The 25,683-nt window shown below is 49.9% G+C and overlaps 1 protein-coding gene across 14 annotated transcripts in view; it reads left to right on the forward strand.

The window, feature by feature from the left end:
- The window catches only part of ptprfa (protein tyrosine phosphatase receptor type Fa), a 224,410-nt gene that overhangs the window by 116,057 nt on the left and 82,670 nt on the right, over positions 1–25,683 (forward strand). For 7 of the 14 annotated variants that reach the window (XM_064330628.1, XM_064330626.1, XM_064330630.1 and 4 more), the window contains exons 5-7: positions 14,757–14,945; positions 17,932–17,949; positions 21,118–21,228. In XM_064330628.1, coding sequence (XP_064186698.1) covers positions 14,757–14,945; positions 17,932–17,949; positions 21,118–21,228 — 318 coding nt within the window. The remainder of the gene's footprint in view (positions 1–14,756; positions 14,946–17,931; positions 17,950–21,117; positions 21,229–25,683) is intronic. The other 7 variants (XM_064330627.1, XM_064330633.1, XM_064330634.1 and 4 more) reach the window with 1 other exon arrangement.

The following is a 25,683-nucleotide window of genomic DNA, read 5'->3' on the forward strand; positions in this document are numbered from 1 at the left end:
AAAAGGAGCGGACTTTATTAGAATGCACAGCGCGGTAGCAGGCTATATTTAGAGACCTAACTCACTAGATTTATACAGTACGTATCATTCTGTGCGATTCAGTTGACCCATATTGAATTCACATTCTCTCTTGGCACATGGTAATTTGTATATAAAGCAATACAAATGGAAATAACAATATTTTCATGAGAATGCAGCTCACATTGTATAAATATTGATAGCAGTGTGACAGAAGAAACATCCCGGGCAAGTTTAAGTGATATTTTCAAATCTACCAGGTTTTATACCATGCTTGTGGAGACTTCAAAAACAGCATTGCTTCGAACACAAATGCACTGGGGAGAATCCATTAAAGGATTGTGATGCTTTCCGGCCCTAAACCGTTGCAAATACCTGAAAAAAAATTATACATGATTCACAAAGCACTCGCAATAGGTTGAAAGCGCATGCAACTGCACTAACAAGGACATAGCGACACAGCACGCCATCTGGATCATACATGAATTGCGGCATCTGTATAAATTTCAGCACCGGAATGGCATTTATTTATGCAAACAGGGCTCAATACAGGGCATGTCCAATTCACAAGTGATGGTTGCAAATTACTACTCACAAACAAGACCATGTCAAAACCTAGCATATGGCTGGACCGGCCGACCAATGGTGTGACGTCATAACTCGGCCGACCAATGGTGTAACTTCATCACTCACTCAGTCAGTCACAGACATTCGCGTTTGTAGGGCTGGCCCCGCTGTTGTTGATTTTTTAAATGCGAGATCTGGCAGCACAGTATACACGTGCAATGTGTGAACTTGCCAATGTCCGTGGCAGCTGTCATAGCTGCTAGACAAAGACACCACTAACATGCGAGCAAAACTCTCATAGATTATTTGTCATTACAGGCATACTAGATTTGCTTGACGACAGAGATGACATTAAGCATGTCCCCTGTTGTTAAGTGTGCTATTTCATTCTACTGAGACAAATATTTAGACAACTCCAATAACCATGTTACTTTAATAAAAATCATTCATTCGATGGTCTGATTCTATAATTGAGACAGTAAGTTGTTCCTAGAAATTATTTAATACTAAACAGGCCCATTTGTTGATCGTTCAACCAATGTAGTCTGTGACTTTTTAAGTCATTGTTATTCCTGCATCATGATTTTTCTGCCAAATTAAAATGTATCCCATGCAAAATGACGGCCAAGTTTCCAATTAATGTTATTGAATCAGCGCTTGGGTGTGAGAATAATCGGCCATTTTTCTTAATCAGTGTATTTGGACACCAACTTGAGCACTATTGTTCTCAGACAACTGAGACTAGGCGCAGCCTCAAACGTGAACTACTGCAGCACATAGAATGAAACTTGGAACAACTCTTGCTTAAATAAGAGGCCTGTCTCGTGAAGGCTGATCCGATAGCCAAAACAGAATGTTTTTCAGCTAAAAATGTGACCCATCTTTGTACTTGTGAACTGCCTTTACTGTTCAGGTGTGGTTTCCCAGTTGCTGTAGCGAATTGGTCAGTAATGTGGCGCGGATAGCGGTCGCAGCTGTCGTGAAAAAAGCAGCCGTAGCTATGCGTTTTTTTTCTTGGTGGATCTACCCCATGGAGTTTTATGGCAAAGTGTTTCAGAACAGCTGTTGTTACCCACCGGAAAAAGTGTCCAAGAGACTTGGTTACTTCGCTGAAATGCAGTCCTCTGGTAGGAAACCTGCTCCTTGGTGGTCTGTGACACGCCTGGTATGGAGGTGAAAAGGAGGCCTCTGGGCCCCCTCCCCTCGCTGTTCGGCTGATGTGTGTCAGTTGGGGGTCACTGCCTCATGACCAGCTGAATCAGAGAGCCTGTGGGCCACGCGATGCTGTTCACGCACTTGTCGGGGAGGAGAGGGTGGGGCCCCGCCTCATCTGCGGCCGCCCCCACCCCCGGTGCCCGTCGAGGCCTCCCGCGCGAGCGCTGCGGTACGCCCACATCGCTAGCGTAGCGCCCGCGGCGGCGTTTACAGTCGGCTGCCCTGTCTCCACGGCAACCGCACAAACACACAGACCGGGGCCCGAGCGGCAGGGTGGCCGGAGCCGTTCAGTCAGCTGTTTCCATTCGCTTCACATAAAAGACGCGGCGATTGTTTCCGATTTCAGGGCGGCTTTGCGAGACGTGGGAAAGAAGGCGCTCGCGGAACAGCTGACGGCACATTTAGCATTGACTGCCATATTTGTCAGGATTTCTCGTTTAATTTTTCGCAGCGTTCGAGCTGCTGATTTTCAGCTGGACAAAAGGCTGCTGAAGGAAAGCCTTGAAATGAGAGTGGCTGTGGCAGCCATTTTTATTTATTTATTTTTGGCCTGGGACCATTTACTTGCATCTGCGCTCATTTTTCAGATGTTTTATGTACATAACTTAGATTCTGCCTATTGTGTTTGTTGCTTTCACAACGAAATGGGTGTTTTCTTACATCAGGGTTACATAAATGCGCTGTACAATCCCTTCAGAAATATTGTCCAGGAACAACAGAGATGTGTAGCATTTCATATAAATGAAATACTACACATCTCTGAAACTTTAGCACGTGCTATTGTTGTTACGCATAAAGGTCACTGCACTTAGAGAGGTTCACCAAAAAGCATGAGAGAGCCTACAGTCACTCAGGTAACATTTCACAAAAAACCTGAACCCCTCCATGCCCCGCCCCCGTAAGGTTATGTAAGTGTTAGTCTAACTTGTTATAGCGTAGGTCTGCTCTCATTCCTCTCAGTGTGAGTGGGCATGTGCGGTCGTTACCGACCCTCCCCCACTGAGATTGCGAGGGTTTGGTGTCCCTGTTGTGCGCCTGCGCAAGGTTAGCATTGATGTGCCACCAACCTCTCCAAAGAAAAAGAAAAAATCCCAAAGGCGTGTTCCGTACTCCAGTAACTCACCTAATGGATTGTTTTCTTTTGAACTGTCGTGTTTTTAAACACTCTCTCTCTCCCTCTCCTTGTTGTTTTTTCCACAATCCTGCTTAACCATGAGAAAAGCTCGCCTGTTTGTTTTGGTATCTCTGCCTTAGCTGCTGGTGTTTTGTCTCGCTCTCACCTGCCCCCTGCCTGCCCCCTCTCCTGCAGCCAGGAGACGTAAACGTCTAGCGCTTCGGGGTTTTGCTTCAAAAAAAACCTGAAGGGGAACACTGCATCTGTGGGTGTTGTTTTTTTTCACAGTTCAGGGCTAGGGTCGACCTGGACTCGTCCGCTCACTCTATCTTGGAAGAACGGGCGGCAGGACGTTCGCGGGATGCAGAGATTGACGCCTGTCAGCGAGATTGCTTTTCGAACGGAATCCCGTTACGATAACCTCCTGAACGACGCTCAAAAGAAAAAAAATCCGACCCGGCTGTCTTTGGGAAGCCTGCGCTCGTTCTTTGTCTGTTCAGGTCAACGCAGCCCAAAAGGTAAACAGCGCTAAAACAAACACGCAAGCCAGTCGGTCGGGTTATAGGTTCCGTTATTATAACCAAAGGCCGCCGTTCTCGGACGAGGGCCTTCGCACGCGCGACCGATTCGCTGTCGGTCGTCGGCGGGTTTCGTTTCGCCAACACCGTGTTTGCGTTCACGCCGGTTTTTAAAAATTTTTGCCGAGGGACCAGGCGCGCGGAAGCGGGCCATACCCAGAACGGATGAGAGCGGTAAAGCACTTCCGGCCGGGCCCCGGAGTGGACGCACCCGGTTCAGCGTCGTGATATTTTCGCGGGATGGGGGCCCCCTCGTCGCAGTCTGGGCCCCTCTTTTTTTTTTTTTTGTAATTACAGCCATCCGTCATCCAACCCCGCGGCACGTGCTCGGAGAACACCTAGGCTCCTTTTTCCTTGTCAGAACCGAATCCGCCCAGAATTACGGGGCTGATTTTCAGTTCTGTACACGTAACGAGTCCTCCGTTCCATGTCAGAGACCTGGACCTGTGTAGTAATTGAAGTGCCGGGCTGATCGATCGCGGGTAATATCCCCAGCTGGCCCCTCGCACAAGTTAATTCTGCAGTTTGCCGGAGTCGAACACAGCTGTGCCCACGCTCTAACTTACACACGTCGTTTGAATATTCCTGTTTTTAATTTGCCTAACGTAAAAAAGTGTGTTTTTCTTTTCTTTTTTTTTAACGGGCTTTAATGTTAAACCGTCATGTCGCAAGTCACTATTCCAATGCAGTTCCTTGGTATATCTTGTTAAAACAAAATGGCAGGCTGAACGTTTCTTTGTTTCGGTTTCGTTAGCGATGTCTTACATCTTGCTTTGTTTTCCCGTGGGTGAGAGACTAACCGTGGCGCGGTGATGAGGCGCTGGCAGGTGTGTGTGAGATCGGAGGGGGTAGGCGGGTCAGCGTCAGCAGGGCCCTGATTAGACCCGTATCGCCGCTGTCGCGGGTCCCGTCTCTCTGCTAATTAGAGCTGACGGGAAGGCCGGCACGCGCGGCTCCAACCCAACCTCTCCTCTCCACCTCTCTCCTGCCCCTCTGCTCTCCACCCCTCTCTCCCCCTCTCTCTCCCGCCCAACACGGCCACTCTACCCTCCACCTCCCCTCCCCCTGCTCGCGGCTCCACCGAAGGCGGTGCCGGCGCAGCCTGCCCGTCTCCGTCTGGTCACGCGCCCTGCGCGATGACTCGCCACGGACCTGTACTGCGCGTCGGAAACGGAGCGGGGAGAGGAGAGGCGTTTTCGATCGGGCCCGGCCGGATGCCCTGCCCTCCCCCTCTGGCCCGCCCGTCACCGCGCCCGCGGTAATGAACACATCTCTGTTCGCCGGGAGGCTGGAAATGTCGGCTACCGACAGCCTCTCCCTCCCCCGCCCCCTTCCCCGCACGGCGCGTGTGAAAGGTGGATTCTGGCACGGGTGCGGTCGGAGGGGCCCCGGCTCCTGGCAGGGCGGGCCCCCCGTTAAAATCGGCCCTCGTATTTCACGAGCCTGTCAGAGCCCCCGCTTTGCGTCGCGCTGCCCGTTCGGCATTAAAGGAGACGTCGCGCTGAACTGTCAGCGTCGCCCGAGCCGCGATGATAAACTGTGAGGCTCCGGGACACGCAGCGCGTCTTAAGGAGACGAGATCCAGACCCCTCCGAAAGGAAAATGACAGCAATTACCCGTCCTCCTCCTCCTCCTCCTCCAGCCGAAGGTCTGCGCGAGGAGGTGCCGGGTTCTGGAACACCGAGCACCGTGGCCCCCCGGGGGGGGAAAAAAAAGGGGGGAAATGGCGCGGCGAATCCTAATAACCTGTCGCGCGGGAAACCAGAGCGAGATAGAGAGAGGGAGGGAGGGAAGGAGGGAGAGAGAGAGAGAAAGAGAGAGAGAGACGGTGGAGGGGGAGGGGGAGGAGGGGTCTTCGCTTCAGAAGGAGGGCTGGAGGTTAAAAGTTTAAAAACGAACGCTCCAGAAACGCGTCCCGCGATTGCGGAGCGGCGACGCTCGCCCGGGGGGGGACGGCGCGCGACCAGCTGTTTTCGGAAATCCCTTTCTCCGGGGAGGAGGGCGCGGGAGGATTCGCGTCGACTTTTTGACTTTTTTGTTTTCGTTTATTGTTTTCGGAGGCGCGCTCGGTCGAAGCCCGCGCTGCGTGCGCCGCGAAGGCTTCCGGAACGGAGAGATCCCAGATTTTAAGCTATCTGCCATCTGCGCCGGCGTTTATCTGCGGCGACAGGCCTGAAACCGCCTCGCGCCCGCCAGCGCTTTTCCCGCGGACGCCGCGGATGCGCCGGCCCGATAAAGAAGCAATTAAGCCGCTGCTTTTTAATAGCAATCTCTTATTTAAGATCCCCCGCTGTTCTTGGAGTGTCCCTGTGACATTGGGGAAAATCATTCTTTATTTCTTCCCGTTTCTCCGTCGTTGTTGCAGAAACTTTTATTTTCGTAGGTCGTCTTAAGTTTGTTTTGTTTGTCTTTCACTCTTTTTGTATGCCCGCGCCTCTCTTCATTTTGTCCCCGATTGCCCTCTCTCTATCACCACCCTCCCCCCGCCCACCCCCCACCCGCCATCCACCCACCCGCGGATGGCGCCCTGCGAGCCGTGCCTTACTTTTGACCCTCGCGCTTCTGTACCGTAAACACGTTCATCTGATAAGCCGCTCGTATTACGGCAAATAAGCCTCCTCTTGCATGATTTACCATCCCGGGGGAACAATGGCTTTATTGTTTTATATAGAGCAGGTTGGCTCCGACGCTCCCTCTCGGTCGCGGTGGTTGAGCGCGTACGCTCTTGGCGCCTGGCACCGCCGCCGCCGCGTCCTCGGCAGGTCTCCGCCTTCAGCAGGCCAGGCCGCGCCCATCCGCGCCCCCCCCCCCCCCCACCATCGTCACCGCCGCAGCTGCCCGCCAGCACTTAGCTCTGCGGTTAGCGTGGCTGTTCGGTCGGTCCTGGAGCTCATGTTGCCAATAAGGGACCCTCCTGAGGAAGGGCATTCCTGTCTCTGTTCAGGTATAACAAAACACCTGTCCTCGTGCCGTATGCGGGGGAACACCCTTAGCACAGCGAAGGCCCCCCCACTGTCGTATCCCCCCCCCCCCCCCCCTCGTCCGCGCATTGCTAAGAGAGCTGCCTGGGCCGTTTGTACCGCCTCTTAAAGGGAACACGTGTAGCTGGCGAAGGCTTTCTCCTGCGTTATGTGTAAACACCGACAAACAGAGCGGCACAAGGGAGACGTCTTCAAAGGCCGGGGATTCAGACAGCAGTCGTTAAAGGCTTATTGGAAGCCTCCAAATTTACTCTGTTATATAAGCTTGAGTGTGCGTGTGTGCGTGTTTGTGTGTGTGTGTGTGTGTGTGTGTGTGTGTGATGCACCGGCATCTGTGAGCCTGTCTTTGTACGTGCGTGTGATTTTCTGTTTATGTGTGCATAGCTGTGTCTGTGTTTGTATGAAAGAGAGAGCGGGAGAGAGAAATTAGCAATGCTAATTGAGGATATCAAGTGAAGGTCACAAGTTTGCTCCGTGTCTGAGAGTGGTGGGGGGGGGGTTAGCTGCAAGCCATGACACTCCTGGGTTTTGATGTCACGCCTCTCCTCTCTGTGTCTAATTTCCGGGTGACATCCTCAGGCCTGTCGGTGGAGCTGTAGTAAAGGGGGACGGCGTGACCATCTGCGTCAGCGTTTGTTTTGGCTCCGTTTGGGGCGAAGAAGACAGCCGCGAAGCGCGTGGCTAATACTCTCACACGTGCTCTGACAATGCGGGCGTTCCGTTCGCAGGCGGCTCAGCGCGGAAAAAAAACGCGTCCTCTTCTTCCCTCACGGCCTCATCAATTACACCCCCCCCCCCCTCCCCGAAAGGGTCTCAGGGTCACCTGGCCGTGTTTCTCGAGGCGGGTAATCCGTCGCTTGGTCGCGCACGTCCGAGACGACGCGAAGACGACGCGCGGGTCCAAAGAATTTGCTGCGCCCGGCGGGGTCGATGGAGTCGTGACTGGAAACCAATGTCACGGACGTCGGGTTCTCGTAAGCCACCTCATTTGAATTCTCCTCCATTTGAACTGTGCATCTCCTTAATGGACATCAGACCCGAATTCTATAACCGTTACAGTTTCCACTCTCTTCCCGGCCATCTCATACCCCCACAGGCCTTTTCCCCCTCGCTGTTGGAATGAATCCGTGCGACTTTAAAAGCGGTGGTGGTGTTGATCACGGTATTTCATCCACGAGCCACCCGTGGGTTATTCATCCATTCCTTTCAGAGGCCAGATAAACTCTCATTCTCATTCTCCTTGAAGACCTGTCTCCCCCCTCCCCCCTACTCTGCCATTACCTGCAAAAGGTTAATTGTAGCTCTTTTTTAATTTGCAACAGAGGGAGATCTGCTGCTCCTATTTTACAAATTGGAAGGGTTTGAGGAGGAAGGTTGGGAGGTCTTTAATGGAGGATGACAGCTTTGATGCTTTCCACAAATTCTGTGAGGAGAGTCGGTACTCCCCCGCCACCACCGCCCCCCCCCCCCCCACCCCGCCCCAGGCGGCGGCTCGGGAAAACAACAGATGTGCCATTAATTAAAGCGTGGCGTCCTGAAGGCAAACATGGGGCGGAAGAGCCAATCGGAGACCTCGACACGCATGCTGAAACTGCCCTCTGGGGGGGGGGGGGGAGGGGTGTGTGCCCGCGACAGGCCTGCCCCCGAATGCCTCTTACGGCCAATGTAAACGTAATTAAGCGGGGAGCGCCAGGGCTCGGCCATATTTTCCGGGGGGGGGGGAGAACGGAACGCCGTCAGCTCAACAGCTGGTTCCAGCAGCCCGCCGCAGTCCGTTCCATAATGCGCTCTCGCTCATGATGACTCTCGCTTCATTAATCTGATATTTATCTGGTGTTGTTCAGATTAGCTGGCGGAGCGTGCAGACAAGGAGCGCTCCTCCAGCACTGATTCCCAAAAGTTACTTAGTCTTGTAGATTCCGCATAGATTGATTTCCAGCTGTTTTTAATTTAATTTAATTTAATTTAATTTAATTTAATTTAATTTATTTTTCTAGTCGTTCATAGGAGGTGAGGTTTTGGGGTTACATTTAGAAAAATAGTTAAATTATAAATGCTTAATAAATTAATAACAGTATCATGCATTAGAATACGACTGTGAATATTGTGATATTAAGGTGCAGGAAGCTTGGGTAGATTGAGAGTATACAAGGTTGATGTGTGCGCTGTTGAGAAGGATTGCAAATAATTACAAGTATTGATACTATTGAATTCCTCAGCAAAGAAACCTGGCTTCCTTCATATTTTACTATTTATATTACACTAATATTTATTCATGTTGGACGTCAGTAATGTAGTGCAAAGGAAAGTAGTGTAGTTATTCTTCATTAGTTATGTAATGTAGTTATGTAATTAAACTACATTTCTGAGTTTTGGGCTTTGTTCGCACTAGCAGTCTGAACACCTCTGGTTTAGCTGTTGGGAGATGAAACACTGCTGACAATAAACGCTTTGCTCTGTTCATCAGAATTCCCAAAAGTCATCCAATCTCTTCCAACCAGTCGTCATATCAGAAATATTCCCTTCTAGTGACGGATTCTGTGGGAAATATGTCTCTCTGTAACTGATGCTCAGCCACAGACTCCAGGCTTGCTTATCAGCGCCAGAATGAGCAGAAAGTTAGCCTTGTGAAGTTTTTCCGAGACTTTTCTCTCCCCTCAGGAGACTGGAGAGCAGAGGAAGTGCAATAATCTTTGGTGTAATGTGTCCTCCTCTTGATGCGAAGGCTTGACTCGCTGTCCATGTGGGAAAAAAAGCACCACAAAGGACTGCTGCATCCTTCCAACAAGCTGCAGATTCCGTTACGCTGGCACGTATTCTCCATCTCCGCTCAGCTGCATGCACGCTTTTAGCCTTCTCGGTACTTGAGATGGAGAGAAAAAGCGAGTGAGAGAGCGAGAGAGAGAGAGAAAGCACGCGCGAGAGAGAGAGATGCCCTCACTGTCGGCTCTGACACGCACACAGCGTCCAGGTCAGAGCAGAGCCGTTGGCTGGTCTGGGAGGTTGGGTAATTACACAGCGAGAGCTCTGAGGGGAGCACAGGCACGCAGACAGCTTGTCCGTCTTCACTCGTGGCGCGGGAAACGGAAAAGGGCTCCCGCCATTGGCTGTGCACTTCTCTCGGCCGCCAAGCCCAGCTGACACACGCATTCCTCACCCTGCTCCCCCCCCCCCACCTCCCACTCCCGTCTTACAAAATGGCGTCCCAGTCACGGCCAAACGTGATCCAAACACCGCATTCGGCACACGTTTCTCCTCCTTCTATCTTTCAGCCGTCAATCAGGCGCAGCATCAAAAGGCATACTTTGCGTGAGGTAGGCCAGCATTTTTAAAGAAATACAAAAAAAAAACAAAAAAAAAAATCACCACCTCAACGACATCAGCAGGAGGTGTCGGTAATAAATTTCACGTGTAGGCAGAGAGAGCGGCTCGTGTCAAGCTGTGAGAGAGGCTGCTCGGCAGAATTGCATAACACAGAACCCGTAATAAACCTCTTTACGACGCCCGTCGCCGACTGCAACCGGCAACATATGTGTCCTTGCAGAGTAGGGTTTTTAAAATTTAAAAATTTCGTTTATATGAGAATGTGGAATTTTGGGTGTGTTCTGTAAAGGAGAGGCAGCTTGGACACAGATTGACTTTGTCTCGCGTTCCATCGCACGCTGGGAAAACAAGATCGCCTGAGTCCCCCGAATGACAACGCGATGACAAAGAGCGGCAAACTTTGGCAGGCGGAGTGACGGGAGCGGAGAGACGGGACATGTCGGAACTCCCTAATTTTTTTTCTGACTGACAGCCTTTGTTGTATACGGATTAGGCTGGTGGGATGGGGTGGGGAGGGGGCGGTAATCCCCAGGTTCGGAAATTCCTCCGCGTAGCCGAGACAAGGTCGACTCCTTTCTTTTTTTTTCTTTTTTTTCGCCGGCGACACTGTAATTCCGCCCGACAAATAGTTTGAGGGTGAGATAATGCGCCAGCGTGCCATCACCGCGCGTTCACAAGCGCTCAACGCTCGTATCCAGTTTCAACCCAGAAAGAAGAAAAAAAAAAAAGTTGACGTATGTAGCCGACTTAAGTGCAATTACTCGGTCTGTTGTTAAGAATGCTACTAATGCAGTCTTTGGAGCTGTTGGCTATCAATTCATCGCCTGAAACCTCACGGAGGGTATAGGGTTTCAGGCCGGGCCGGTGTTTTTTTTTCTCTCTCTCACCCTCCTCTCTCCCCTTCACAAATAGGAATATGGACATGTTCTTTTTTAACCCGTCAGAATAAACAAAAGGCCTCTCTGAAGGACATTCTTTGGGAGGTTTGTCTGCATTTAAAAGCCTTGGGAAAGAATGACATTTTTGCTGCTCCGTTGCGTGTCAGCTATGCGGACCGTCAGTGCCTTTGATATGTGGGTCAGAAGAGTCTTTTTTTTGGTGCTTCCCAAAAGAAAGGTCTTTGGGTTCTTCCGCGCCCTTGAAATATTTAAGTGACAGTAAAGACTACAAGACCCGTGTAACCCAATGCATGTCTCATGACATTTACTCCATGAGTGAAAAGCCAGTGAAGCTTGCGGCATTTTCAATGTGTTGGAGAACACATGCGTTGAGGAACACAGGAATTGCATGACCTCAGTGGAGTCGCCGTGGGACCTCAGTGGAGTTGCCGTGGCTGTTACGCACTTGTTTGTGAGAAGGAATTGGTGAAATGTGACTGAATATGTCCTGTCATTGCCACAGACCTTTATTTGTCATTCCCTGTCCAAGCGTAGAGAGTGTCAGCCTGACAGGATATGGGGCGCGAAAAGGAAAGGTGAAGCACCTCGGTCCGTCGCCACCTGGTCCCTCCGGTAATGACATCACTGTTTCTGCGTGGAGGGAGCTGTTGGTGGACGGTGGGAACCGTTCGTCGAAATCATTTTACGGCGTTAACGTTTATCTCTGTGAAATTATCCTCGTTAAATGAGGAACTGGTATCGCTATCTACCTTTGGCTGTGTAACTCCAGGAACTGTGGCAGCATAAAACTGTTGGACTTTGCATCCAAATAACTATAGTCATATCTCAAGGTTTGGGAATGGTTATTGTAAATGACAAGCATGAGTGAGTTCCAGTGAACTCTGCACAACAAACCATTTTTTTATTGTGAAGTATCAGATTGAAGGAATAGCTTGTTGTGGATTTTTGTTGCATAATTTTGAATGATAGTAATCACAACCTTTGTCCTTTTTGTTTCAGCAAAACAGATCTGAGCTTATATAATGCACAGCATTGCATATCATTGTGTGATTAGTAAATGCGATTACTGTCAATTGTGGCATCTGTATGTTGCATTCTAATTTAGTGATTATCAGCTGCCTTTAAAAACTTTGATATTAGATGACATTAGAAATATAGTTGAGTTATACATTGGTCTATTTTAATGTAGTGAAGATACATTTTATATCAATCCCTTGCTTTCAGTGCAGGAATGCATGTAATGTATGTAAATGATTTTAGTGATGGAAAAAATTGGGTACTGCGATAGCTCTCTCTCTACACAGCCATGACAATTATGCATTCTAGCCCAGCTGTAAGAGCGTAGCCTCTGAGCTATACAGTTGTGTTTTAAATACCTCATCCAGTCCTGACACCGCATCGACACCGAAGCTGCGCGAGCTTAAAGAAGTCCCGGTAAAGCGCGTCTCAGCGTTCTCAGGCGTAACCGAGCCGATCTGAGCGAGCGGAGCCGTCGTGGCGCCGATGACGTCACGCTAGCAAGCCGCTCACGCCTCCTTCCTCCGGCTCCCGCGCGGCGGCAAACGGCGAGAAAACAGAACCCTCCGGCGAGCCGCTGGCGCTCCGAGGTCTCGAGCTGTTCCCCGTCCGCCGCGGCGAAAGGGGGGCGCGCCGACCGGCTCGCGTAATAATCCCCCCCCCCCCCCCGGGGGAGATTTCTCCGCCGCGTTCCCACCGGGTGCTGTTACAGCACTCCGGAATGCGCCGATGGGTGGAACAGCCGCGAGGAGAGGCTTTCTGGAGTCGCCCGCGTACGTTTGCGTTCCCCCCCCCCCGCCGTCTTAATCCCGCCCTCCCTGCGTTGCTGGCTTGTTCTGGGCCCTGTGTTGGAGGGCCGCCCGGTTCCTCACCGTGCCTTTGGCTTGAGCTCGCGTGTTCAGGGGGAACGCGTCGCCAGTGGTGACCGGGGGGATCCTTCTGCAGACGCACTTACTGTAAGAACCCAAAGACGAGTGTGTTGGGGGAAAAGCGTTGGGGGAAGCGTGCGCATGCGTGTTCGTTCAGTCACCTCTGTCTGTGTTGCCTTGTGTGGGGCCTGTGCATTTGTTTAGGCCTGTGTGTCTGAGCCCTCTGTTAAATGAATGCATTTAGCCTATGTGAAGAAACACCCAAAGTATTATGAAACTCCACTATTCAGATTTCAAAGATGCATGCTGGGAGAAATTCTCTAGCGTGCCGCAGTTTCTAATTGGTTTGCTCTCTGCTCTCTTTGAGTGGAAAGATGGATCTGTCACCACCGGCTTGTCTCTGGAACAGGGTGGCTGTTATTAAATTAACTCACATCATGCAATAAGGCTCCAGATGTGGGATGCGCTTTTTGGAATCGGAAATGCACCAGTTTGAATTGTGCCCCAGGTTTTGCGTGGGTTTAGCCAAGGCCAAATGCGGTTACACATCTGTTATCACCCATGCGCGGTGCCCGGGAACCAATGTGTCGTTTTGACCGCACCGCTGCATCTTTACAGGCTCGTGTTTTCAGACTCAAAGCACCAGAGAGCGAACGGCAGAGTTTCTGACAAATCGTGCGCATGCTAATATATACATGCCATTAGAATTATTCGCTTTTCAAATGGGGAAATCAAAATTGAAACTCTGTAGAAAATGCGTGCATGTGGGAAGAGAGCATTTTTCATTCTGACAGACACTGATATCTGATGCAGGGTATTAGTAATATCCTTCCCTTCGGAAGGATTATGTAAATGTTAATTTTTATTTATTTTTGTTTTCGCTAATAGGCTTCAACATTCCATCGGTGTCACTGTAATCATACGGCTTATATCTTGCTGCTTATTTTTTATTTTTTTGCCTGCCAGATATGAAATGGTAAGCTGCTGCTATGCTGTTCGGTTATTGTTATAAATTTTTTTGACTTCATCTGCGTAAGCGTGTACGCGTGTACGTGCGCACGTGAGCGTGTACCTGTCAGGCTGCGTCCGCCCCGTGTAAAGGGAGAGCTGCAATCCGCGGTGACCCGCGTTCTGTCAATCAAACGGACCGCGTGCCGCGAACAGGCCCGTCTGCGCGGACGTCCCCTCTCCCGCCGTGCGCGGTTGCTGTCAGATGTCATTTTCAGCACAGCGACCGCTCGGCGCGAGAGGAACCGCCGTGCGGAAGAGCTCCCCCCCCCCAACCCACCCCCCCGGCGCGCTTGTTGCCGACGGCAGCGCGGTCTGAACTGCCGTCGCCGCATCCTCTGGAATCGGGTTACCGCCCAACGCAGCCTGCGACTCGCATCAGTGTCAGATTGCTCCCTCTCATCGATTCCAGGCGGCTAGCTCCCCCAACCTCCCTCCCCACCCGCCCCTCAACCCAAGTGGCATCGCCCGGGCCGGCGCTCCGATTGCACCGGTTTGTCACCGTAAAACACCGCGCGCCCGTCGAGGCGCCGGGCGGCTTGATCCGCGCGGCTCGGCGGCCTCCACCCGGAACCCGGACGCCTTAACTCTCCTCTCGGGGGAGAAGGCTCGCGCCAGCCGCGCTTTCCGATGTTCGCACGTGCCCTTTCTGTCGAACCTTCCCTCCCTCCCTCCCGTTAAAGGGGGAACGCAGGCTCCCGAACGCGGAGTCGCGCTTCGTTCGTTTTCCAGCCGCCCGCGCCGACGAGCTCTGGCTGCGGAACTTCAGAGTTAGTTACTTCTGCGTGCAACGGGATAGCGAACGCGGGATTTCAGCTATCGATTCCACTTCGCCTCATGAATAATTTGTCAGGGCTCATGTTTGACCGCACTTAGCCCAGCAGACGATCCGGGTTGGAGAGAGAGAGAGAGAGAGAGAGAGAGAGGGGGGGGGGGGGATTTTATGCAGGGAAAGGGCCAGAGCAATGAAACTGCTCTCAGGGGTGCCCTACCATGCAGATGCACACCTTAGGCCAAAACACTGATTTCACTCATTTCTTGCCAGGATCTGCAAACCCATCGGCAGGATGACTTGAAACCCTCTACTGACCTCTATCGAATCCTCCTCCTTTTCCCCTGTCCCTCTGTGTTAACTCTATACCCCCCCCCACCTTCCTGTGTTACAGAGACCCAGATACCTCACGGGTTCCCCACCATAGACATGGGCCCCCAGCTGAAGGTGGTGGAGAAGACGCGCACGGCCACCATGCTGTGCGCGGCCAGCGGGAACCCCGACCCCGAGATCTCCTGGTTCAAGGACTTCCTGCCCGTGGACATCGGCGGCAGCAACGGCCGCATCAAGCAGCTTCGCTCAGGTACAGACTCCGCCCCCCGCCACCCCCTCCTTTCTGCGCACGCGTCCTCATAACAGGAGGTCAGGCTCCTGCCGAATCTTCAGAGTAAGACGGCTGTAGGATTACCGTTGTCACAGAAGATGCTGGGGGGGGGAGTGGAGTTGGAGATTTGCAATGGCGTCACGGCAACAGAGTCCGAAAACTCCGTTCGCCCTCTCGGAGTCCCTGCCGTTCGGACGCGCCTGTTTAATTCGGCTGTGTTCAGCTCCTGTGTAGTTACCCTCGCGGAGCTGTGTTAAGGGAACCTTCGACGCGACCCCCGCGTCTCCCCAGGAGCGAGCTTTGATCCCTTTTTTTTTTTTTTGCGTCCGTTTGACGCTAACGACGTCTGCGCGTCGAGTCGAGCGAGCCGGGCTCGTTAAGAGGACGCGGGAGGGCGGCGCTCGTCGAAGCGGAAAAGGAGAGAGAGAGAGAGCCCGCCGTCGTTCCGCCTGCGGCGCGCGGAGGCGGCTGGCTGCGCCTCCAACTGTGCTCCCTGTTTAGCCTCCCTGTTTAAATCCTGCTAATGATGAACAGGGAGGGTGCGGGGAAATGGGAACGCAAGAGCAGCGGCTTAAGGTCACTGAATCTTTTTATCGGAGGTGAAAAAATCCAAGTTCAGTAGAAGTGGAAGACCTCCCCTAGTATTTTGTTCCAGTCACCTGGATTTGCTAAATTCGCACAATTCTTCAGCCAGGAGGTAGAACTAATTAGTGAAATCTGCTAGCTGGCTGTGTTCATGGGTAGAAGAACCAAATGGCTGGACTTTTACTTTCTGATCCCTGGACTTTCCAAGACTTTTAGTGCTTTTAGTACATTTAAAACCCTTGTTTTTGCACTTGGCACTTGGTTACTCTCCAACAGGCATTAAGCTGAATAGTAGATGGCTGGACACGAAGGCTGAAGAGATACTCTCAGCACCAGGGGCCTCTCCTCTGGCTCCTCCTGGATAGGCTACTGAAAGCAAGTGAAAAGAGCATGAGAAGCTGTCTAGAAGATTCTTTTAGCTTTGAACTTTCTGGCCACCTGGTGCAAAATTTGGTCCTCAGGTTGGGTCAGATAGCCTATATAAAATCTTATCAAAATCTCCATGCTACGCTTTATTTTAATTGGTTTCTTCATAACAGGTGATCTCCATATTAAAGGTTTGAGCCTTGGCTGTGTCATTAGCCAAATATGGCTGGAGATCCACAGTGGCCGTGCACATCTGGTCTAGTCCTGCCTCAGGTAATATTAGTTCCTATCAAAGTCACAGCACACACCCACAGACTACCAGTCATCGTCTGTGAAAGATATACTTCCCACCAGATCAGCACTAGCTGCCTCCTGTAGTACTACACGCACTTTAGAGTGTAAAATAGTCACTGGTTTGTTGGCAAATGCGTCGTAGGAGTGAACCTGCTTGAGCTGCAGAGGTTCTCCCACTACAGTGTGGCAGAGTGGTGATTGCCTATTGTGGAGTAAGAAGAATTAGAAAAAAATACATTACATTTTTTATATTTGGCCTCTTCGTGAGCATTTAGATTTTAGACATTCACTGTATTGCATGATATAAACTAATGAATTAAATGCGTTTATCTTGGGATCACGACAGTCGCTACCGCGCGCTGTGTTCATACAGCGGGGGCCGCGCGGTAAAGTAAAGGCTGCAGTCTGCTTGGGGCCTAGCGGAGCAGTGCTGGCCTGAAAGCAGTGGATTAGCGGCTCTCGACGGAGTTCAATTTCCCCGGTCAGCCCGGCTCCTTCAGCCGCACTTAGCATTCATGCGGTCGCTCCGACCGCGCGAGTCCTTTGACTCAACGAGTGGCTGTTCGTAAACCCGGTCCTGACTCCGCCGTGTTTCTTAAAGAGCCGAGGGCCAATTTGCTTGCCTTCAAAGCGCGCTAAGTGTGCCCGGCTAATTCCGTAGGCCGCATTTCCTGTAAGGACCGGGGCCGCGGACACACTTGACGCAAGGCGGTGAGATTATATGCACGCCGGTCGAAGACGAAGTCCGCTCTCCCGCCCACGACTTGCGTCGCTACCGCCGAGGCGTGCCGTCCTGATGTTCTCCGAAGGACCGACTTCAACTACGTAACTCTGCTTCTCTCTCCAGGATAAGGGTGGTTTATGTGTAACAGAAGTTCAGAGCATTCTAACTAACTGAGCAAACCGGACGCCGAAGGACGACGGGAAAACCAGACGAAGATAAATAAATAAAAGTTTAGCTAACGCCGCGCTGAAAGTTTGGCGTGTTTCGGTCGTGCCGCATTGAAGGCTGTCCGCGGCGGCCCTCCCAGATCCAGGTTAGACCGCTAACTGATCCCGCGCGCGATGCGGGGAGGTCTCGTCTGCCAGTTTTCGGCGTAACTCAAAGCCGTGTTGTGAACAGCTGCGGCCGCCCTCTCCTCGAGACTCAAGCACTCGCAGCTTAAGGAGGTTCCCCCCCCCCCCTCTTCTCAACCCTTTCTCCTTCTCTCTCTTCTCCTTTTTTTCCCCTGAGTGGCAAGTGGTTGGTTTTATTATCTGGATCCTTTGTATCTGTGTAGTAGCCAACAAACTCCACTGTCCTCCTGCATATGACCAGATATGCTACGCTGTCCCTTTACTAACACATTTCTGTATTTTAGAGCCTGTGCAATAGGTGGCTGCCTAAACAAAAACAGTTCCGGGCCCTATTGAAATAATAATTGGAGAAAGAGAATAAGCCTAGTGTTTCATAAAACTGGGCTGGTAACTGAATAGACTTGGCTGTGCCTCCCCACTGTGTCAGTCCCTGGGTAGTGCCATGATAACAGATAGCTGTGCATCAGCCTCTATTTATCTTTACCATTGATTTTCCTTACCCCGTCTCGAAACTGATATTTAAAAAAGTGGAAATACACATTACCAGTTTCCTTCCTTCTCTTGTTTTTCTCTTTCTCTCCTTCTGTCCTCTTTGTACTAACGCTTCTCTCTAATCTTATTTGCATTCAAATTACCTCACCAGGTGGTACACCAATCAGAGGTAAGAATGCTGTAAAGCGCTCTGTCGACTCGCTCCATACCTTCCTCCTCCTCCTCCTCCCTCCGCCCACTGTTCCCATCTTCAGCTTTCTCTCAGCTCTAACACCTCCTCTGCTTCAGCTCACGCTCCCCTTTGTTGTTCTGTCTTGTTTACTTGCTTCAAACAAACAAACAAACAACTAGCCTAATAACGACGAACGGAAGTCGCCCCCTTGGACTGAGGGTCCCCAAGGGGGGGCGCTCCTTAAAGGGGCTGTTCGCCGGGACCCTGGGGTTCGATCAGGAGCATCAGCACGGTTTTCGGGAAGACTCGAACCGTGCATATTTGTCTCTTTCACGCATGGGCAGGGTTTGAAGGGGAACATTTTTATTCGCGGCCTGGCGCACACAAAAGCGATCCTATTCTTCGGAATAGTTCTGTGAAAAGCTGTCTTGAAAAGCCTGAAATGATTAATTTACATATGAGTTGGGTGGTGATTGACACTGCTGGAAATAGAAGCCTGTGTGGGTTTGTAAGGGGTGGCCAGATGTGACCTCCGTCTCGAAAGTGTCTGGATTTTACAGAGTGGAAAAAAAGGACGTAATGTATTCACAGTTAATTCATTCAGTTAAACAATGTTTGTGAGGGGAAGTGGAATATTCGGTTGCTGCTCTATCCTGTGTGCTCTAGGCGTAAGCCTGGTGAGAGTTGGGTAACTGGTTAATGAGCCCCTTTACAGTGACATGTTATCACAATCAAATGATGAACAGGGCTGGACTGAACATTACCCTTGGTCAGCAGGCATCGCAGTCACCACTCTGAGGAGAGCAAACTTGCTTGTTTAAGAGGCTCGCTTTTTAAACGGGCCGAATGTGCCTTGAAATATGTGCCAAACACACTTACGGGTTTAAGTAGGCCGACAACCCACCCGATTGATTGTCTGCACTTCCACAGAATTCAGAAAGAGCTTTGCGGGCAATTTAAGTGGAGAAGAAATACGGTGAAGTGCGGTATAAGCCTTGGAAAGGCCTGTGTGTTGTTATTCCAAAAGAACAGATGTATTTCAGAAACTTGCACCATTTTACAGTGGAGTTTTGACTGTAGCCTGGAGAGAGTGTAGATGTAGTAGGCCCTGCAGAGAGCAGTATGTTAGGAAAAGCCGGTATGTTGTTATTCCAAAAAGACACGGTTCTGTTTCAGAAATTAACGCCGTTTTACAGTGAAGTTTTGACTGTAGCCTGGAATAGAGTGTTGATGCAGTCGCCCCCCGCAGAGAGCAGTTGTGTTTGCGTGTTTATGCTCTTAGCCTCGGGGCGGCCATTTTGAGCCATACCGCACCGCACGACCAACGGTTCTCTGGTTCCCTTGACCTCAAGCAGAAAGGCCCGACCGTGCCGACCGCTCACCGCGCCAAACCCATCCTGGATGTCGCCATGCATCCATCCTCTTTATTTCTGTCAGTTTATTTTTTCTCGGTACCGAACATTTCCGTAACAAAACTCATCCCATGTCGCATTTTTCGGAACCCTTCCAAAAATTGTATGTATTCTGACATGTATTTACTTCAGTGTGTTTCACCGTCTGCGCACTGCATGATGTCTGATGTCTGTGACGCATCTCTGGTTAACAGCCATGCACAGGCTAGCCGCTGGAGCTAGTTCAGCAATGTCACTGTTTATGCCGTTTAAATTGAAGCTCCGCTCTGAATATGTACACAGTTTAAATCTTAGGCGCAGCTGTGCATGCATTGTAAAATAAATATGGAGTAAAGGTAATCGTGGCAGAGGGTCCAGGTAAGTATCTGTCACGCTTATGATGTGGCCATTGTGTTTCCAGATAGGTCATGCTGGACCATGTTATTGTGGAGCTCGTCACAGGGGTTTTATTTTAACATCAAGGATTATCAAAGGGCTTTTTTCCCCCCCACTGGAGCTCATTTGATTTTTTTTTTTTTTTTTTGAGACCAAACAGACTCCCAGCGCAAGTAATGATAGCAATCAGTGTTGAACAATCCCAGGATTGATTGCCAATTTGCAGCCTGTATTTTTAGTGGGGGTTGGAACTTGGGAGCTGAAATGTGCCAAGGTCTGAGCCAACCCTCCAAGGTCTGAGCCAACCCCCCAACCCCACCCCCACCACCCCCCACCCCACCCCACCCCACCATACCCCGCTCCTGCTGCCACAGGACTTGAGAGTACTGGGGCAGTCTTAGTGTGATCCCCATAACACCCCTGACTCTCCAAAAGTAGTTCAGCCACTCCATAATACATGTGACTACAAGGACAGGGATTGATGATTTAGTTTCTGAGCTGAGGAATTATCCCCAGCCCTTTTTAGGCTTGCTCCCCCCCCCCCCCCGTAGTGCCAGTGAGTTTGAAAGACCAACTGTTTTTATACCTTTTCGTCTTTTATCGCTCTTTTTTTTCCTCCGTCATGTGAGGAGCGAATTTGTTCACTGTTAATGGACTCCCCATTGAGCGAGGGGGTGGGGGGGGACTTCTTAATCTTCGTTCTCTGTGAAGACCCCCGCGTGCCTCTCTTTTTCCGCTTCCCTCCGACTCCGAACTGGAGGTCGATAGCGAACGCCGTGCTTGAGTCACAGCCCGCCGGCGCCGGGCTGAACTTGCGTGGCGACAGTCGTGAGGGTGACAAACAGCGCTATGGCAACACCCTCGCGGCAGCGTTTTTCACCTCCGACTGGTTCCATCGCCCGTCGGGTAGAATAGGTGAAAATGGCTCCCGCTGCTGCATACGATCTGGAACGCCCCCCTCCCCCCCTGTATGTTATTTTATCGATACAGTTGCGCGCAGTTGATTAATTGGCCACTGTGTAAACCATGGACGCGGTGTAGTGTTTCACTGACTCTTTTTTTTTCCTGACACTGAATAATGTGGACGTGTTAGCACACACATGCTGCTTCATCAGCTGTTTATATACCTCTCACTGTGCATTTCTACTGCCGCTGTTTCAGAAAGCACTCATTGGTTTTGTGCGCTAACAGACCACGTTTAAAGGCTTTTGCATGAGGAGTCCTCCATCTTGGTATCAGCAAAGGATGGAACATGCGTTTTTGTCTGCCTGGGTGGGAGAGGGTGGGTTTGGGGGCGGAGTCAGCCTGTGTCATTCGTGGGAGTGACGATACCTTCTCTGTCCTCTCCTCGCCTCCCCCCCCCCCACCCCCCTCCCAGGAGCACTGCAGATCGAGAGCAGCGAGGAGTCGGACCAGGGCAAGTACGAGTGCGTGGCCATGAACAGCGCCGGGACCCGCTACTCCGCCCCCGCCAACCTCTACGTGCGAGGTAAGACCCCTCCCCCACCGCGCCCAACTGCGGGACCCGCCCCCCACCACCTCTCGCCATCGTAATGCAGAGTTTTTGCCAGCCTCACCTCCAGTAACTTTCAGAGTGGAAGTGAGAGCCACTAACTGTAGGCTCAGAAACAAAGGTATGGATATTACCTGTGCCCTAGATGGGCACCAGAGGCACCAGGTATTATATGGAAGTAAAGGCGTGTGTTTTGATTGTCAATAGTTTAAAAACATATTTTGTCATTTAACTTCCTTGACGAGAAGCTTTTGAAAGTTTTGACGTCACCATATCATTCCACGCACCTCACCGGTCCTGACACTGGGGATCTGCGGAAGGTCAACCAAGATTTCTCTACGGGGCCTGGTTGATGCTGAGATTATTCGAGTGGAATGTAGATGGTAGTTTTCCTGTTTGTGTTTTTCCCCCCTCTTTGACAGGACGCAGGTTACGGGATCTCATCACTTGGAGGGGGTGGGGGGTGTACAAAATTTCGAACATGGGCACCCTTTTCAGGTTCTCAAAGGCAATTGCAACACCTTTACTAGAAAAGGTTTTTTTTTCTAACCACCCCATCATGTTTGGTCAGTGGCTGTGGAGAAATTGGTAAACATGGAATACCATTCTGCACCTCTTCCGGCTGATAACTAGGGCCCTACTAACGCCTCAGTGTAGGAATACCCCCCAAATAGCAGCAGATAAATTCTTTGGCTCGAGTATAATAGTTACGAGAAATTCCTGTAGCTGCTCTCAAGACTCTTAGTAGATAAGCACCTCCACCGTGTATTCAGCCGTATCTTTAAGCGGCCTCAGCCCCTGGCCTGTATTGATATATTAGTTCGCTCCTTACGAGCATTTATCCGAAAATGAAAGATGTTCTGGCTCATCGTGGATAATAACCGTGCTACATCAGTTCTGGCTCCATTTCATTTTCTTTTTGAGATAAGGTTCACCATTAAATCCCATGTTGTGTTCACCCCAAAGAAGGCTGAATGGGATAAGTCCATGGCGCTGTTTCAGAAGTCTTAAGAGTGAAATATTTATATGAGTAATACTGTGTGTGAAGTAGACCTGGGTCAGAAGATTTGAAATAATTTAACCATTTATACGGCAGTTTAGGCTTTTTAAAGAACTATCCAACTTCTTTCATGCAATTGCAGAGCATAACATTTTTTTTTTTGAGAATTCTGAAATAAATCTCAAACCGCCATTAAAATTTTGCTGGAATTTAAAGTTAGCATTTGTCATTTTTATTTGACAAGGTGTATTGCACTTATTGTACGTCGCTTTGGATAAAAGCGTCTGCCAAGTAAATGGAATGTAATATAATGTGTTGTCAGGTATGTGGTTATAATAGTTAATTTGTTGTAGATGCGGCAACAAGCTTTTCAGAATGACAACATCATTGCAGCAGATGTTTCTTTGCTGTATGACAAAAGCCATTTATATGCATCAGTGTATCTTGGATTCATTGGAGGAATGTATCCTCTATAGCAGGCAGAGCAGCAATAACAAGGGGGTTTGATGAACATCAAACCATCTGCAGCAATGAGAACGCGAAAAAGCCTTAGATGCCACAATGGTACATTTTCAATTCAACCCCATGAGCATACAGTATTGCCATGCTTTCTAATTTGTTTCTTTGTTTTTTTTTTTTTTGCGGAAATATAATAATACTCAATAAGTTCTACTCTCTCACTGGAGAAAATGAAAAAAATACTAAATGAGCCCTATTTTAATCTGGGTTGTAGTCGCGCCAATAAAATGCATTGTCGAGGAATATGGCACATGATATTATAAACAGGATTCAAAGTCAGATCCCAGCATTGAGGTGAGTCACTCGGTGAGTCAGTTTTTCCTCTAGAAAAATTGTTATTGCCGTGTCGCATCGTAGTTGCACACGTTATCATCTGCAGGTATTTTAGCGATAACACCTGCTCCTCGTGTCGTGTCAATTAAATAGCTATTAGTGTTATTGTCTGCCTAGTCAGAGCACATCATATAGCAACTAATCATCAGAAGCCTCTGCGGCAAGCATAGTCCAGTCCACGAGTTATTTTTATGGCCCTTTCCTGACCCCCACCTACAACCACTCCCACTCTTGTATAACTCTACCCGCATCCATCTTACCTTAATGGGGAATGAGTTTCTATCTTCCTTAGGGAGAAAAATGACAGTCCTAGCCAATGAACATTGTTGAGGTGTAGAGAGATTGGTTATGCTTGACTACCTGACTGCAAGGCTGTCAGGTGGAGGGGGTGAGCCCGTGGAATGAGCGAAGAGGGTCCACGGCTTCCATGAATCATACGAATCGTGCGCAAGCCGTTCTCCTGCAGGGCCGATAGGGAAAGTGTGTGTGCGGAGATCGCATTTATAAAAGGCTCGCAAAAAGAGAATTCAGCTGTCCCGCTACGCAGCCTCTACTGCAGTGATCTTCGCTCTCATCACGTGCGTTTGCAGTGTTGGAATAAACATGGAATTAAGATCTGTTATGCGATGCCGTGGCATTTAATGTGTGAACGCAGCAATGCTAGCACGTCACTTGATCGACTTTGTGTTTGCACGTGTTATATACCAGTGTGTGTTTTTTTTTTTTCCCTTTTTGCAACATGTTCTGAGGATAAATATGAATCAGACTCATGCATATACTGAGGTGCAGTTTTAAAGGGGAAGAATATTTATGCAAATTGCCTTTCAGAACTTGAAGAACCTGCTTTGCTAGAGGTCAAAGTGCAAAGGGTTCCATTTCATGTTTACAGTGTAAAAAAATGTGAAAATGCATGTTCCTTACCCTCCATCCTAACGTCCACAGTGATTGTTTTGTCGTCATTGTGGCAAACTCAGCTTTCCCCCTTCATTACATAGAGCGCAAGGTAATCGATCAACACATTCATTAACAGGCAAATCCAGCTACTGTAATCAGAGACAGACCCTCCACCCATTGGTCTCCACTAACGACTTGTGCTTTGCAGCTTTCAAAGGGAAGCGGATCTTTCCCGTCTTTGCGTCTGCTGTCTTCTTTTTAAGCCGTGGACTTTTGCGTGAACTAACACAACCTGTTTCTCTCTCCATGCAGCTGTAGCGCCGGGGGTGGTCTTACCACGTTTTCACGTTTGTCTGGGGCAGGGGTAGCGCGGGGGGGGGGCGGGGGGGATCGGCGGTTCACAAGCCTCTCTGCTTGCTTCACTTTATCTGTCCGTCTTTCCTTTCCTGTGCCTGTCTGTGCCTGTCTGTGCCTGTCTCGGCTCTCCTCTTGGCGTCGTTCGTCCCGTTGCTTGTGGCCGCTCTTTGACGGAAAGGCTCCACCAGTGCGGGGTGACGAGTTGCGTATACGCGCAGTATACGCAAGCTCCCGTTAGCCAGACGCTTATCCTGCGATGAAAAGAAGTTTTGACCGTTTTGACCGTTGTCCGCACTCGTTCATGCTCTGTCATAACGTACTGCAAGATTTTCCACGTCTGTGTTTCACATTGAGCGCTTTGCCATGCCAGTGTCATTTTGTGCGTGTGTCGGGTGTGAGTCGTGCGTGTATATGCATACAAGCTTGGGTGCGGTTTGTGTGTTTGTGGATACCTACCACTGAAAGAACAGCTGAACAGAATACATCTGTTGTTCACTGAATCTGTTAGATAGACTTTCTTTCTCATTTGTGCATTGAGTATGGGTATATATATACCCTTGGAATACATGGATAAAGAGTTTATATCTTAAAACCACCTGCTTGGTTCTGTCTTCAGACACAGGAGCTTTTCCTGCTGATAACCAGGTTGAAACAGTCATATGTGTAACTGGCACACCGTATGTGCTTGTTGTCTCAGATGCAATCCCGAAAACATCTGAGCTTTTTGGTGACTAAGTCACGTAGCAGCTGTGCGTGGTGGGACGTGGCACAACGTAATGACATGACTAATCCGGATTCAGTGGGCCTGTATGTATTCATATCTAGATATCCAGATTCTGTTCATTGGCTTTGCTAAAAAAAAATTTTTTTTAAGTCAATGGACAGAATTCATTCAGACGGTGCTTCTGGCCTGGTTGTGAGTGTCTGAATGTTCTTTTAATGTAAAAAAAAAAAAAGGTGTCTGCAAGCGGTGAGTGTCCAAGGCTGCCGTCCTTCAGTGGTGGTAGACCTCGTGTGAGATGGCCGCTCAAGTCAGCCAAAGAGAGTGCGTGTATGTGTGTGTGTGTGTGTGTTTGTTGATGTTCTGTGCCCTTGCTTCCGTCTTGTTTTAGTCACTCTCTCTTTTATGGATAAGCAGAAGATTGGCCTGTTTTACTCTCTCTGTGTTTCTCCTTGTCTTCCTCTTTTTTCTCTCCCGTTTTGTTTCTTCTTTTTTTTTGTTTAAATTTTTTGATTTCCCTTCCACCATCACCATCGCACCCCGCCATCCAAAAAACAATCCCAAAATCCACCTCTCAGATCAGCGGGAAGGTTGGTCCTTTTCACTT

The sequence above is a fragment of the Anguilla rostrata genome, chromosome 4, assembly GCF_018555375.3.
Source record: "Anguilla rostrata isolate EN2019 chromosome 4, ASM1855537v3, whole genome shotgun sequence".
Classification (NCBI taxonomy): domain Eukaryota; kingdom Metazoa; phylum Chordata; class Actinopteri; order Anguilliformes; family Anguillidae; genus Anguilla; species Anguilla rostrata.